This window comes from Canis lupus, chromosome 13 (genome assembly GCF_048164855.1).
Source record: "Canis lupus baileyi chromosome 13, mCanLup2.hap1, whole genome shotgun sequence".
Lineage (NCBI taxonomy): Eukaryota > Metazoa > Chordata > Mammalia > Carnivora > Canidae > Canis > Canis lupus.
In genome coordinates this window covers 15903790-15917908 of record NC_132850.1, presented here as the reverse complement: position 1 = coordinate 15917908, position 14119 = coordinate 15903790, and the positions used below count along the sequence as shown (strand labels likewise).

Here is a 14119-nt window from a genome sequence, read left to right as displayed (position 1 = left end):
AAATAAATGAAATCTTAAAAAAAAAAAAGCACATACCTGGATGTTTTCCCTGGGAGTGTAAGGGGAGAAGTGCCTGGCCTACATACAGTCCATGTTCAAGAGGTATCAGGAATAAAATGCTTAAGGGGGTTCAGAAGGGGGCAAAAGCAATAGGGGGAAAAGTGGCTGTTGTTGGATTTTTCTTTTTTTTTTTTTAGATTAATTCGTGAAGGAAAGTGCAGAGGTGGAGAGAGTTTTAAGTAGACTCCTTGCAGAGTACAAAGCCCAACTCAAGGCTTGAGCTCACAACCCCAGAGGATCATGACCTAAACCGAAACCAAGAGTCTGATTGCCTAACTGACTGTGCAACCTAGGTACCCTGGGGAAGAACAGTTTTGAGAAGAAAAAATTTCAAACCAAATAGGCTGAGAAAACTACTCACTAGTAACCAAAACTAGAAAACAAGACAATTGCAAACCCAGCACACTCAGCTCAATTTTATATACAAAAATACATACTATGAAGAAAAAAAGGACCGGAAAAAAACTGCCTGTTAAAGTAAATAGTGGGTTGGCAAACCAAACCCTCCATTTTATATGCATATCAAAGGAAGATAAATAACTCCTCTAATTCCTCTATGCTGCTCAATTGAGAAATTTTAAGAAAGTGATACATATAAGACCTACTGAACCAGAAAAAAACTCCAAATGCACATAATCACCTATGAAGTTGTCTTCTCTCCTTCCCCCAACAAATCTCAATGTAAGAGTCAATACCCAACTACCAGCTTATAGGAATTCAGGAAAATCTCAAATGTGGCAACTACGCAGGATAAATAACCTGGTTTCTTCAACAAAAAACAAGGAAAAAAAACCCAGAAGAAACATACAAATTAAGAGGTTGAAATAATGTCAGTAATGGTATGTGGGAACTGGATTCTGATTCAAATAAACTAGAAAAAACAACAGAAAAATACCTAAGACAGAAAGAAAAAAAATAAACTCCACATGCAGTAATCTGCTCAGATGTCAATAAATTTCATTTGGTTGGTAAAAGGACATTCATTAAAGACAATTTTATACAGTTTATTAACAATTATGAAGTGCATTGCTTTAAGAGCTCTACAAATATTATTTGCCCCAATAACCCTCTAAATTACTATTATTCCCCATTTAACAGAGGAAGAAACAGGCACAGAAATTTCACTTTAAACTCTCTCCCACTCACAAAGTTCTAAGTGGCAAGGCAGAGATTCAAATCCAGGCTATATGTAGTCCTTAATTAAAATAATATCTCTCTACATGATGTGGTCCAAACTGAGCTTTAGAATCAGAGAAAGGTGCCTGAATTCTGACCTCTCATGTTAGGTAAATTACTTAACTTCTTGGAGCCTCTGTACACTCACCTGTTGAAGGGTTAGTATCTATTTTTAAAAAGAATTTTGAGGAATGAGATTATATACATTGGCCTCTACTACAGCCTCCAGCTTTATGAAGCCCACAATAAACTATCCTTCCCATCGGACCTCATAAGACTAATTAAAAAGTAGAGCTAATAATTCATAAACATATAGCAGGAACATTGGAATGGCTCTGCCTTTTAATTAACTAGCCAAAGAGCCCCCCAAACAACTTTTCAACATACTTCAAAGAGCAATAATTCAGAAAAGAATTTTTTATATAATGAAATTTAAACTTACAATCAGAAGAAACAAGAGTCTGAAATCTGAAGTACAGCCAAACTTAAATGAATTTGATTTTTCTGAAAACAAAATGTATTCCACACAAATAGACCTATTGCTCAGAAAAGTGTACTAAAATTTTGTTCATGCTGGTGATTCTCTGGCCTGACGTCTGATTAACATAAGGCAAAGCAGTTTTATCACAGAAAAAGAAGGTAAACATAACGAGTACGTTAAAAGCCAACCCCTTTAAGAAAGATAGCTTTCTATGTTGTCATTCTGTAACATTTTCCACTTATGTTAATCTACTAAATTCTTCGGTGGCAAAATGTTTTATGGTCATTTAGGTATTTCTCATCCTTAGCACCCAAAACTGGCTCCACAGTAGAGCCTGTAGCATTTCTTGAAATGGGGAAGAGGGGCTAATTGTTTGCTTTAATAAAAGAAAATAATGGACTTTTTGAAATATTTACCATTTATCTGAAATCACCTATAAAGATTCAATTTACGTAACAGCAATATTTTACCTCCTTAGTTAAGATTACCAATGGATGAAAGTTCAGTTATTCTTGAGGAACTACTTTTCAAGTTTGAATGTAGCCAGTTTTGTTTTGGGGAGACTTCAATGGGAAATAAAAATCAGAGTCTGATTTAGAAATGACTTGGACAGCTAGGTCTCAGCATACCAAACATTAAACTCCAGACAAAGACAACTACAGTCGTATGTGAGGTAACATGATATCTATGTGCCACCTAGATTTTTCCTCCCATCTATTTGAAAAACCATAAATAGCCCACCATAAAATTTACCTTTTCCATGAAGTACTTTTTTAGTTGGGATCCTTTAAAACTGTTGTACCAAAATAAATAAATAAATAAGTAAATAAGTAAATAAGCAAATAAGCAAATAAGTAAATAAATAAATAAATAAATAAATAAATAGAACTGTTGTATCTCCCACCTTTTCCAACAGTCTTATTTTAATCATTAAAGACAGCACCCATAATGGTTAAGCACAATGACTTAGAAACAGATTGCTTAGGTCCTTGCACATTAGTTATCACGGTTAGTAAGTACATACAATTTAACCATAAAACAAAGATATGCAATCTCCTGAAGAATGATTCATAATTGTGTATTATATCTTTAACTGAGAATTTAAAAATGGATTAATGAATTAAGCAGAAATGTGTTTCAGATTTCTTATCATTACAAACTTATTAAAATGGTTGCATGTGCCCTTCCTCAGCCAAGCTTTTAAACAGCCACTGATAAGAAAACTGGTGAATTGCATTTATACAAAATAAAAAGGCTTCCTAACATCAACCTCCCATTTCAAGAACTCTGAAACTATCCAGAATCAACTGAAAAAATATTTATATCAACATGTACAAACCATTTTGAGTACCCAAGTTTTAGTTGTTCAGTAGGCAAACTGGCAAAACAGAATGCAACGGACTTGTTATTTCTATAAAGTACTTCAAATATTTCTCTCATAAAATCACGAAAATTATTTAAGAAAAAAAAAATTCCAGGGGAACCGATAAACTTTTGTGTTGAAAGAATGTATTAAGGTAAAGTGAAACTGACTCCCTAGGGAAGATGACAGCTTATTTTACTATTAATTACCAAGTTCTCATTCACAATTAGCATTTTATTATTTTTACCTTTTACAAAGATTGCAACCTGAAACTGAAGCACCTTTCCAAACCCTGAAGTTATCTGTTCTTGGTTTCCATTCTATGCCTTTGTGTTTTAAGTTAAATTTCTGGATCTAATAGTTTAAAAAAGGGGGGTGGCAAACAAAAAAGACAGCCTTTTGTTTGAAAGAGCACAACAATCAGGAGCTCCACATCTAAAGTTCGTTTTCACTTGTCTCACCATTTGCAACAAATATCCCAAACTTAAGAGTACCGTGATTCCCTTTCAAGTATTACACAGAAAAGGCAAAAAGTCCGCCAAATTAGAAATCTAAGTCTTTAGAAGACTACCAATCACTTTACTTTTTGATGGGATTCACATAGAAACGTGTGACTTCTGTTACTAAACTAAAACATGAACCACCATTAGCTGGTTTTTTTTTTTCCTGGTAAGCAAGAAGTATCAAAGTTAAGAGCAAGTATTTCGACAAATATGACAAACCAACCTCAGAGCACAAAGTTGGCTGATAAAATTACCATCGTAGCACAATTTCAAAACTATAAGCAACCACACACACACACACACACACACAACCGCACCCACTCTTACGTAAACTTTTCGAGTAAGCAAACTTCTTTAGCCTCACCTTTGTTTTCACCTAGCAAGGTCCCTTCAAGACAAGACAGCAATTGCAAGATCAAAACATCCAAAGATTCAGTTGCTGTCCTCGTAGGACAAACAGCCAACAATTTAAGACATGGTAACGTATTTAAGTTACCGAAGCTTAGGGCACTTCCCCAAGCTACAGCCATTTTAGATTCAGCCTTTCTTTTGAATTTCACGGGGGGTGGAGAGAGGTAGATTTAAAACAGAAAAAAAAAAAAAAAAATCTAGTTAAAACTCTTCAAGATCGACTGGTTTTTCGGGGGGAGGGAAGTAATCCGTAGGTACTGGAAACCGACTTAATCAAAATCAAAGAAAACACCTTACCCCCAAGAAGGACCTAAAACGCTGGTGGTCAAAGCTCCTTTTCCCCTCAGATGCCCCACAGCGGACTTAAACAATTTTCTTACTCCTTAGGTTTTCCTTCGTTGGAAAACAAAAGCCCCTGGCTCTAATTTGGGAAGGAAGGAAAAAGGAACCCGTAAAAGCAAGCCCTTCAAAAACACCAACAAGCCGGAACGCCTGGAGAGGAGCCAGAGAGCCGCAGGTGAGCGTTCCGACCCGGAGACCAAAGTTGAAGTAGGAGCTCACGGGCAAAGCCGCCGCGACCTCGGCTGCAGAGCTCCGCGCGCGGGGGGCGGCCGGAGCGAACCGCAGCACCGCGGGCCCTCGGCCGCTCTCCCCGCCCCGGGCCGACCTGCACCAACCACCTGTGTGAGAGCCTCCTTCAACTAGTTCCAGCAGCCGGCCCGTTGGGCACCGGGCGGAGCCCCGCGGCGGAACGACTCAGGATCCCCGACCGCTCCGTCGTCTGGAACCCCCACTCACCCGGCAGCAGCGGGGCTGCAGCTAGGGGCCAGACGCGGCGTCTGAGGGCGCGTCCCCAGCTTCCTGATCCCGCAGAGGTGGAGAGCCCACAACCATAACAAAGCTCTTCCCAAAATGGCTGCCCGGCCCACACGGCGCTGAGGGGCAGAGGCGGGGAGGAGCGACGACCGGCCCGGCCCTCCCCCCTCCGGCCCCGCCTCACACACGCCCACCCGCTCGCACCGCCCACAGGAGCGCAAGCGCAGGAGCGCCGCTCGGGTGACCCTGCCGGCGCCCCACGCCGCCAACGTTCCGCCGCGTGAACGGCAGTTATTCCCCGCGCGGTCCCCACCCCCCACCCGCCGCGGCTCGGGGCAGTGCGCGGCGGCCCCCACCCCTCTGCGGACCTGAGTGCTGGGCCTTCCCTCGCGCCGCCCCCGCGGGGGTGACCCGCCGAGTTTGGAACCCCTCCTCATTCCCCGGCCCAGCACGAGGGCCTGGATGCGAGTGAATGAGTGGGTGGGTGTGTATGTGTGTACCGCTTTCCCCGCCCCTTCAGCCTCGCGTACCCCACTTCTGGGCATGCTCGCGTCCCCAAACTACCCGTACAAGTACTAGCAAACCGGTTTCGTAGGATCGTGTGTGTGCCGACCCTTCCCACCTTCCGCTCCTTCCTTCCTTCCTTCACGTGCGCGCGTCGTGGAAGACTCCAGCCCCCAGCGGGGTGCGCGGCGGTGCTCTGGGGGCCTGCGCGCCCGGGGCGCACGCGCTACCCGCTGGGAGTGGTAGTTCCGCCCGACGGCTGGCGTCGCGTCCCGGGCCCGGCGCAGGGCGGGTTTGTGTCTGGAGCCTGCTCCTCTGCCGGAGCGGAGAAGCTGTTTCTCTGACCCAAAGTCTCATTGGGTGTCGCACTACGAGAAGGGGCGGCGCTGCCCTGGCAGACGGAGAAGGAAATAAAAGTGAAAGCCTAGCGCTTACTCCGAACAATTCACGGTGGGCCCATCCCGCACGGAACGCTGAGCCGAGTGACGGCAGGCAGGCAGCCAGGAAGCTGGTGACCTAGGATCCGGAGGAGTGGGAGGAACTGGCCGTGGCCAGCCTGGGCCCTTTCGGCTGTTTTCAGAAGGACGCTCAGATTGCCTGGTGCTCTCTTCTCTGATTGACTTAGCAAATAGAAGACCACTCCGTCCGAGGTCACAGAGCCGACAAATAAGTAAAAGCAGAGGGTGACGGAAGGAATAGTCGACTTTTCAGATCAACCCTAAGCCCAAGATTGTGATCACTACACCTACCACGGAAGCGAAAACCCTACTCTTTGTGCTCTTTATTTTACTTAATGGAGTTTCCAGGTCCAAGCAAAGAGAATGGAAGTAAAAACAGTTTTTGTTTTTCTGAGTAGTTCAGGAGCCTAATTCGGAGTAAGATGTGCCCCATCGATCCTTGAAACCCTGTTATGGGTTTCAGTGATGGCAAGCAATTTGGCCAAGTCACACCTGCCCTAGACTCCAAATCTCTCCAACCTAACTACAACACCATCATTGTTGACATTGTTTCAGTAGTTGTGCTCTACCTTCCCGAACTCTGAGGGCCAGGTTCTGCTGGCTGGGAAACCTGGAAGAGAGAGGCAAGGGCCATCGAGATACCCTACAGAGTTCAAAAGCCGGCTTCCAGAATTTTTTTTTTTTTAAGATTTTATTTATTCATGAGAGACCCAGAGAGGCAGAGACACAGGCAGAGGGAAAAGCAGGCTCCATGAAGGGAGCCCGACGCGGGACTCGATCCCGAGACCCCAGGATCACGCCCTGGGCCGAAGGCAGGCGCCAAACCACTGACCACCCAGGGATCCCCAGAATTCAGATGTAAAAAAATGACCCAAGATGGAAAGCCCGGAATGGGAACCAGTTAGCTCTGGTTAGGTCCCCACCCGGACTCTTTTTCTTGTTCTCAGGAAGTGGGCGGGCACTGTCAAATCCCACCCGCCGGAAATACGTTTTCGTGAGTTTCTGGCTGTTCTTGCGGCTCAGTTTTCCATCTCCGGGTTCGACACTGGCAAGTATACTTCTATATACAGCAGAGCTGCTGGCACAGGGTGCAAATTGGGGAGTGGAGGTGGGGCTGGGACCAAGAGTTGACAGTAAATCAAAGCCACGGGCACTGTCGGACAAAGCGTCCCGGAGATCCTTGCGTTCTTACCGCGCGCCTTTTTCTCTAAAGTCGGCTCTGAGGCTTGCAGTTCGCAACTGTTTCCTCCGGCAGTGGCAGCATCGGGCGTTTTCACCTAAATTGAGCGGATTAACCCTTGGGTCTTTGCCCTTAATTATCTCACCAGTTTCCGTCCCCAGGCTATAGGCTATCACTCTTCTATTCAACACCCAGTAGTTGAAAAGCACATGGTCACAGTACACAGGGAGTCCCCGATGAGAAGAGCGCTTTCAGATTTTTAAGGGGAGTGGTCTGGAAAGCCCTTATGCAGGTGATTTTGACCAAAATCAACGTACAGTGAACGTACAGTGAACAATCAGCGTACAGTGAGTGTGTAGGCCCTGCAGATGTGTTTGGAGGTCAGGAGGTGGGTGTAAGTGCCATCTAAGATCTCCTCAGAGGCCCAGCATAACTTACCTCCCTGCGTCTTTATGTTATAGAATGAAAGCATTGGTGGAATACAGGATTTCTCTACCTGGCCCTAAAAGCTGTGACCTAGAAATCAGTTCAATAAAGCGTTTAGGTAGCAAATATGGGTTCTGTGTCTTTTAGACACCTCATTCTCCTGATTAAGAATGAAATTCGTATAAAACACATCTGGATCCATATTCTCAACCACTTACTGAAGGCTTAGGTTAGAGTTCTTAACCATTTCCTCTTGTGTACGGTGGGAATATAGCTAATATTTTTTGAGCGCTTACTTTGTGTCAGGGACAGTTTGCAGCTCTTTACATATATTCATTTAATTTTACAACGACCCTATGTAGTTATTTTAGTTCTTCATTTCAAAAATGAGTAAACTGCAACATGACAAAGCTAAATAACTTTTCCAAAATTACATACCTAATAAGTGGTGGAGCCAGGATGCCAACACAAATTGTTTGACTCCAAAATCTTCACTCTAACCTAACAGGCTATAGTGTCTCTCAGCACCAAGTTGATGAGGTGGTTGTATTTTTAAATGAGTTAATAGGGCAGCCCTGATGGCCCAGCGGTTTGGTGCCACCTTCCGCCCAGGGCGTGATCCTGGAGACCTGGGATCGAGTCCCACATCAGGCTCCCTGCATGGAGCCTGCTTCTCCGTCTGCCTGTGTCTCTGCCTCTCTCTCTTTCTCTGTGTCTGTCATAAATAAATAAAATCTTCAAAAATAAATAAATGAGTTAATGCAGAGTGCCTGGCTGGCTCAGTGACTCAGTGTGGGGGTTGTGAGTTCAAGCCCTACATTGGGTGTATTACTTAAAAATAAAATCTTAAATGAGTTGAGGTATCTAAAACACATAGTTACAGTACTTGGTTCATACAATTGAACTTGGTTCAATACAATTGTATTAATTGCTATTATTCGTTATTTTGAGCCTAAGCCCCACAGATAGGGTAAAAAAAGAGAACAAGAGAAGCTATAACCTTCAGTTTTAAAGGTAAGAAAACAGTGCTTCAAGGAAGCAATTTACATAAGGTAACACAGCTGGGGAATTATAAATGTAAAACACAGATCTTCTGTCTCTGTGCATTACTTTTCCTGTTACACCAAACAGCAAAAGATAAATTAATGGTTATGAAAAGAAAAGGATGTTTACTTAATGTATTAGTGATTTCTGCAAAACATTAATGATTATTTTCAAAGGAAAGTGTGTTATATGGAAAAAATTCTTTAGTTCCTACTTACAAAAAAATTATGCATAAAATGAAAAGTAAGTGACATCTTGTTTTATTTTGCAACATGCTTCTGATTCAGCTCCTCCACCTAGATGTAAAAATGCATTAATCAGAACTGCCTGGCATCTTCCTGAGCAAGACTTTCAGTAGTACCCAGTATGCTTCATTTCATCCAGAAGTTTCCTCAAGCATCTTCAAAGGTTGGTTTATCCAGCAAATATTTGCTGGCATTGATTCACTGGGGCTATAGCAGTGAAAAAAAAGACAAAATCCTTATCTTTATATGTTTATGTAATAGGGGAAAGGGTGAGTAAAAAATAAGTAAAATATTTAATATTGCAAGTGGCAAGTCCTCTGGAGAACAAAAAGCAGGGAAGGAGAATAGGGAATATCAACAATAGATTTAGGATTGCACTTTAAAAATAGAGTCAATTAAGCATCTGCTTATTGATTTCGGTCTTTTTTTTTTTTTTTTTTTTTAGATTTTATTTATTCATGAGAGACACACAGAGAAGCAGAGACACAGACAGAGGGAAAAGCAGGCTCCTTGAAGGGAGCCCTAATGTGGGACTTGATCCCCGGACCTGGGATCACGCCCTGAGCCAAAGGCAGATGCTCAACTGCTGAGCCACCCAGGCATCCCTCAACTCAGGTCTTGATCTCCTTACTTCCACACTGGGCATGGAGCCTGCTTGAGATTCTCTCTTTCCCCCTTTGCCCCCACCCAATGCTCTCTGTCGAGAGAAAGAAAAGAAAAAAGAAAAGAAAAGAGAAAGAGAGAGGGAGGGAGGGAGGGAGGGAGGGAAAAAAAGAAAAAAAAAGAAAGAAAGAGAAAGAAAGAAAGAAAGAAAGAAAAAGAAAGAAAGAAAAAGAAAGAAAGAAAGAAAGAAAGAAAGAAAGAAAGAAAGAAAGAAAGAAAGAAAGAAAGAAAGAAAGAAAGAAAGAAAGAAAGAAAGAAAGAAAGAAAGAAAGAGAGAGAGAGAGAGAGAGAGGGAGGGAGGGAGGGAGGGAGGGAGGGGAAGGGGAAGGGAAAAGGGGAGCAAAGTAATAGGTTAGAATTCTAGGCAAAGACAAGTAGAAACGAATGGAACTATGGAAAGTATGCAGTGTCTCTAAAGCTAAGTTGGAAAGTAGACTGCTTTCTCTATATAAAATAGCATTCCCACAGTAATTAATGCTGCTTCTTTTGCAGGTTATAAATAGCAGAGGCAGTTTAAAATGCCAAGTACTAGGGATGCCTGGGTGGCTGAGCGGTTGGGCGCCTGCTTTCGGCTGAGGTCATGTCATGATCCCCAGATGCAGGATCAAGTCCCGCATCAGGCTCCCTGAGAGGAGCCTGCTTCTCCTTCTGCCTGTGTCTCTCATGAATAAATAAATAAATCTTTTTAAAAAATGCCATGTAATAAAGATATAGTCTTTACCTGTTCTCCTTTCAGATATTCCTCTTATGGGATAAGATTAGTGGTAGGCTAAACACATCACTAGGTTTCTATTTGCATGTTGTATAGCTGTTTGCTAGCCTTAGCTAGCATTAACAGCACCCTGTAGTCCAACCTTTCTGTAAAGTTTGATGTAGTAATAGAGGGTAGATGGTTTGTTTTTAAATTGTTTCAGTTTGGGATTAACTAAGACATTGTGGTTATTAAAAAATCTTTTTATCTACTGGTTTTGTTTTTTCTGTAGATGCTGAAGTATCCTTTCCCAGTCCGACTAGGAGTCAGCAGAATTGAAACACTTTCTCTCAAGACATGTCACCAGCAGAAATTTTCCCCTTTGTTTCCAAGGCCTTGGTTTTTCTCATCATTTCCAGTGTATATGAGGAAGACACAGTACTATCATACTTCCCCATGCAGCTTTAAGAAGAAGAAGCAAGAAGTAGTTCCAGCCAAGCCACCACTCACCATCACTTACCTGCTTGACAGCCCAAAGCCAGCATTATACATAACTCTGGCAGGACTAATCCCCTTTGTTGTTCCACCAGTGGTCATGGTGATGACAAAGACCTATATCCCCTTATTAGCTTTCACTCAGATGGCTTATGGAGCCAGTTTCCTATCTTTCTTGGGAGGGATCAGATGGGGTTTTGCTCTGCCAGAAGGTAGTGCAGCCAAACCAGACTTTCTCAATTTAGCTAATAGTACAGCTCCTGTTGTGTTCTCATGGTTTGCCTTCCTTATTTCTGAAAGACTCAGTGAAGCTATAGTCACAGTAATAATAGGTTTGGGGATAGCATTACACATTGAACTTTTTCTCTTGCCACATTATCCCAATTGGTTCAAGGCCCTTAAGATAGTAGTCACTTTAGTGGCCTTGTTTTCATTTATAATCACTTTACTAGTTAAAGAAATTTATCCAGAGAAAGGACCCAAGAGACCTGGTCAAATAGAATAAATAAAAAACTACTCTGTAGATGACGTTAGCATGTTGGCTATAAGCCTTGGAATGTTTTGTTTTAGCATCACCTTTTTCCTCCTCCTGTTTAGCTTTTTTTCTCCATCAATGGTTATTTATCCTTAACAGATTATTTTCATTTCTAGAAATCTTTATTGTCAAATATTTACTTGATTGATAACAGTTTGAAAATCCCTAACAAGTCATTTTCACTTAACAGTTTTTGGTCTTTATGAATATATATTTTAATGTTTTACTTTTTTAAAAGAATATAAAATAATAAAAATGAAAATCCCTTTTGTTGAGCCTTATTATGATCATTGAAAAAAGACAGGCACATTCTCCTACAAGAGGAAAACTTTGTATCCATCAGTGTGAAAATAATAGGTGGTTCCGGTGTGGAGTATTCATTGCAACTGGCCCTGGGGATTGCGTTTTGAAGCTCATTTCATCTGGTATAAGCTAGTTACATGAGCTGAAAGATTCTGTGGCTCTAAAGTCAGGAGGAAGCAGTGTCATGAGGGGAAGCCAGGTTCAAAGAAAAGCTGGACATATTTTCCAGTTTTTATGGACACAACTTCATCTCCAAAGAACACCAGCTAGTCAAAATAATTTTTTTTAAATTTTTATTTATTTATGATAGTCACAGAGAGAGAGAGAGAGAGACGCAGAGGGAGAAGCAGGCTCCACGCACCGGGAGCCCGACGTGGGATTCGATCCCGGATCTCCAGGATCGCGCCCTGGGCCAAAGGCAGGCGCCAAACCGCTGCGCCACCCAGGGATCCCTAGTCAAAATAATTTTGAAGAATAAAATTACTAGTATATGGGGGATCCCTGGGAGGCTCAGTGGTTTAGAGCCTGCCTTCAGCCCAGGGTGTGATTCTGGAGACCTGGGATTGAGTCTCACATCAGGCTCCCTGCATGGAGCCTGCTTCTCCCTCTGCCTGTGTCTCTGCGCCTCTCTCTCTCTCTATGTCTCTCATGAATAAAAATCTTTTTTAAAAATTAGTATATGTAAACTAGGGAAAGTCAAGATGGAGCCATCTTTTTAATTTTTTGTTGCTTTTTGTTTTGCCACCTTGATGTTCTAACAAACAGGGCTCTTTAGTTTTACTTATTAACTCAAAAAGAAGCTTTTTAATTTTAAAAAATTTTTATTATTTTTAAATATTTTATTTATTTATTCATAAGAGATACAGAGACAGAGAGAGGCAGAGACACAGGCAGAGGGAGAAGCAGGCTCCGTGCAGGGAACCTGATGTGGGACTTGATCCCTGGTCTCCAGGATCAGGCCCTGGGCTGAAGGCGGCCTCTGAGCCACCTGGGCTGCCCCAAAGAAGCTTTTTTAAAACAAGCAAAAGCAACACCTTAGATTCTAACTTGAAAACTTGGTCTCTTGAGCATCTTATAAAAAAGGAAAAACATTCTAAATAGCATAAGAATATAAATCAGTAAAGTATCAAGTGGTATGTTATCTTTGTATAACTCAAATATTAGTCTGGGGATCCCTGGGTGGCACAGCGGTTTAGCACCTGCCTTTGGCCCAGGGCACAATCCTGGAGACCCGGGATCAAATCCCACGTCGGGCTCCTGGTGCATGGAGCCTGCTTCTCCCTCTGCCTGTGTCTCTGCCTCTCTCTCTCTCTCTGTGTGTGACTATCATAAATAAAAATAAATAAATAAATAAATAGACAAATTACAAATATTAGTCTGAATTTCATAAGCTGAACTGTATTTTCTCCATGTCCCCAATATCTCAGAATGTGACCTTATTTGGAGACAGGTCTTTACAGAAGTTATAAGGCTAAAATGAGATTTTAAGGGTAGGCTGTAATATTACTGGTATCCTTATAACAAGGAAAAACTTGCATACCAGGAAAATGCCACATGTACATGAAGTTAGCCATCCAGATTCCTAGGAGAGAAGCCTGGAATAGATGCCTTCCTTTTAGCACTTAGAAGGAATGGGCTACTAACACCTTGATTTTAATTTTTTTTTTTTATTTGTTTATGATAGTCACAGAGAGAGAGAGAGAGAGAGGCAGAGACACAGGCAGAGGGAGAAGCAGGCTCCATGCACCGGGAGCCCGACGTGGGATTTGATCCCGGGTCTCCAGGATCGCGCCCTGGGCCAAAGGCAGGCGCCAAACCGCTGCGCCACCCAGGGATCCCACACCTTGATTTTAGACTTCCAGGTTCCAAAACTTTGAGAATAAATTCTATTGTTTTAAATTTCTGTGGTACTTTGTTACAGCAGCCCTAGCAAACAAGTACACCACCACAGAGCTAGACCTTGTTCTGATCATTGAGAAGCTTACCAATGAAAGCCCATAGCTGAAACCACCACACAATTCTTCTTTATTAATACAAAGAATAGTACACGACAGCCGGATATTGAAGGAAGGAAAGCTTATCCTCTTCAGATCTTTCTCAAATCTACTAAGTGTTTTCGTGAAGAAACTTAATTCTTTGCTTCTAAATTGCATGAGGACTACACAAAAAAACTTATCTAATCTCAAATTCATCATCTTTCAGAATAGGGGCAAGTCACTTTTAAGCTAACTGCCTGATTTCACTAAACAAAGGTAGGTAAGGGCAGCCCTGGTGGCGCAGCGGTTTAGCACCGCCTGCAGCCCAGGGTGTGATCTTGGAGACCCGGGATCGAGTCCCACGTCAGGCTCCTTGCATGGAGCCTGCTTCTCCCTCTGCCTGTGTCTTTGCCTCTCTCTCTCTAGCTATGTCACTATGAATAAATAAATAAATAATCTTTAAAAAAAAAAAAAACACAAAGGTAGGTAAATGCACTTTACAAGTGAATTACAGTGTATGATTCTTTAAAAAAACTGATTTTAAAGTACACCTGACTTTAAGTACATTCAACAGGATATTTAGAAGTTTATTAGATTGTCAAATATTTTGGAGGAAGATCACATTAGTAGCTGCTCAGAAGACAAATTTATTTTTCTTAAGATTTTTAAAAAATTATTTATTCATGAGACACACAGAGAGAGAGAGGCAGAGACACCGGTATAGGGAAAAGCAGGCTTCATGCAGGGAGCCTGACATGGGACTTGATCCCTGGTCTCCAGGACCACACC

General features: G+C 42.3%; 3 protein-coding genes across 11 annotated transcripts in view; 1 reads left to right on the top strand and 2 right to left on the bottom strand.

The window, feature by feature from the left end:
* The window catches only part of GPBP1L1 (GC-rich promoter binding protein 1 like 1), a 61420-nt gene extending 55820 nt beyond the window's left edge, over positions 1-5600 (bottom strand). Inside the window, exon 1 of one of the 4 annotated variants that reach the window (XM_072772377.1) lies at positions 5395-5600. The gene's annotated coding sequence lies outside the window, so the exon portion shown is untranslated. Of the gene's footprint in view, positions 1-4291; positions 4578-4792; positions 4977-5394 lie in introns of those variants that run through there. The other 3 variants (XM_072772376.1, XM_072772375.1, XM_072772378.1) reach the window with 3 other exon arrangements.
* TMEM69 (transmembrane protein 69) lies at positions 5568-11317 on the top strand. 3 transcript variants are annotated; one of them, XM_072772380.1, is made up of 4 exons: positions 5568-6630; positions 6720-6820; positions 8710-8830; positions 10314-11317. In XM_072772380.1, exons 3-4 carry the CDS (start codon positions 8789-8791, stop codon positions 11019-11021), a joined length of 750 nt encoding a protein of 249 aa, XP_072628481.1. In that variant the 5' UTR covers positions 5568-6630; positions 6720-6820; positions 8710-8788; the 3' UTR covers positions 11022-11317. The 3 variants fall into 3 exon arrangements, with proteins under 3 accessions (XP_072628481.1, XP_072628482.1, XP_072628480.1); XM_072772381.1 differs by having other exon boundaries at positions 5568-6820; positions 8731-8830; XM_072772379.1 differs by having other exon boundaries at positions 5568-6820.
* Positions 6782-14119, bottom strand: part of IPP (intracisternal A particle-promoted polypeptide) — a 49723-nt gene continuing 42385 nt past the window's right edge. For all 4 annotated transcript variants that reach the window (XM_072772368.1, XM_072772372.1, XM_072772366.1 and 1 more), the window contains one exon: positions 6782-8874. In XM_072772368.1, the coding sequence (XP_072628469.1) occupies positions 8837-8874 (38 nt within the window). In that variant the 3' untranslated portion in view covers positions 6782-8836. The remainder of the gene's footprint in view (positions 8875-14119) is intronic.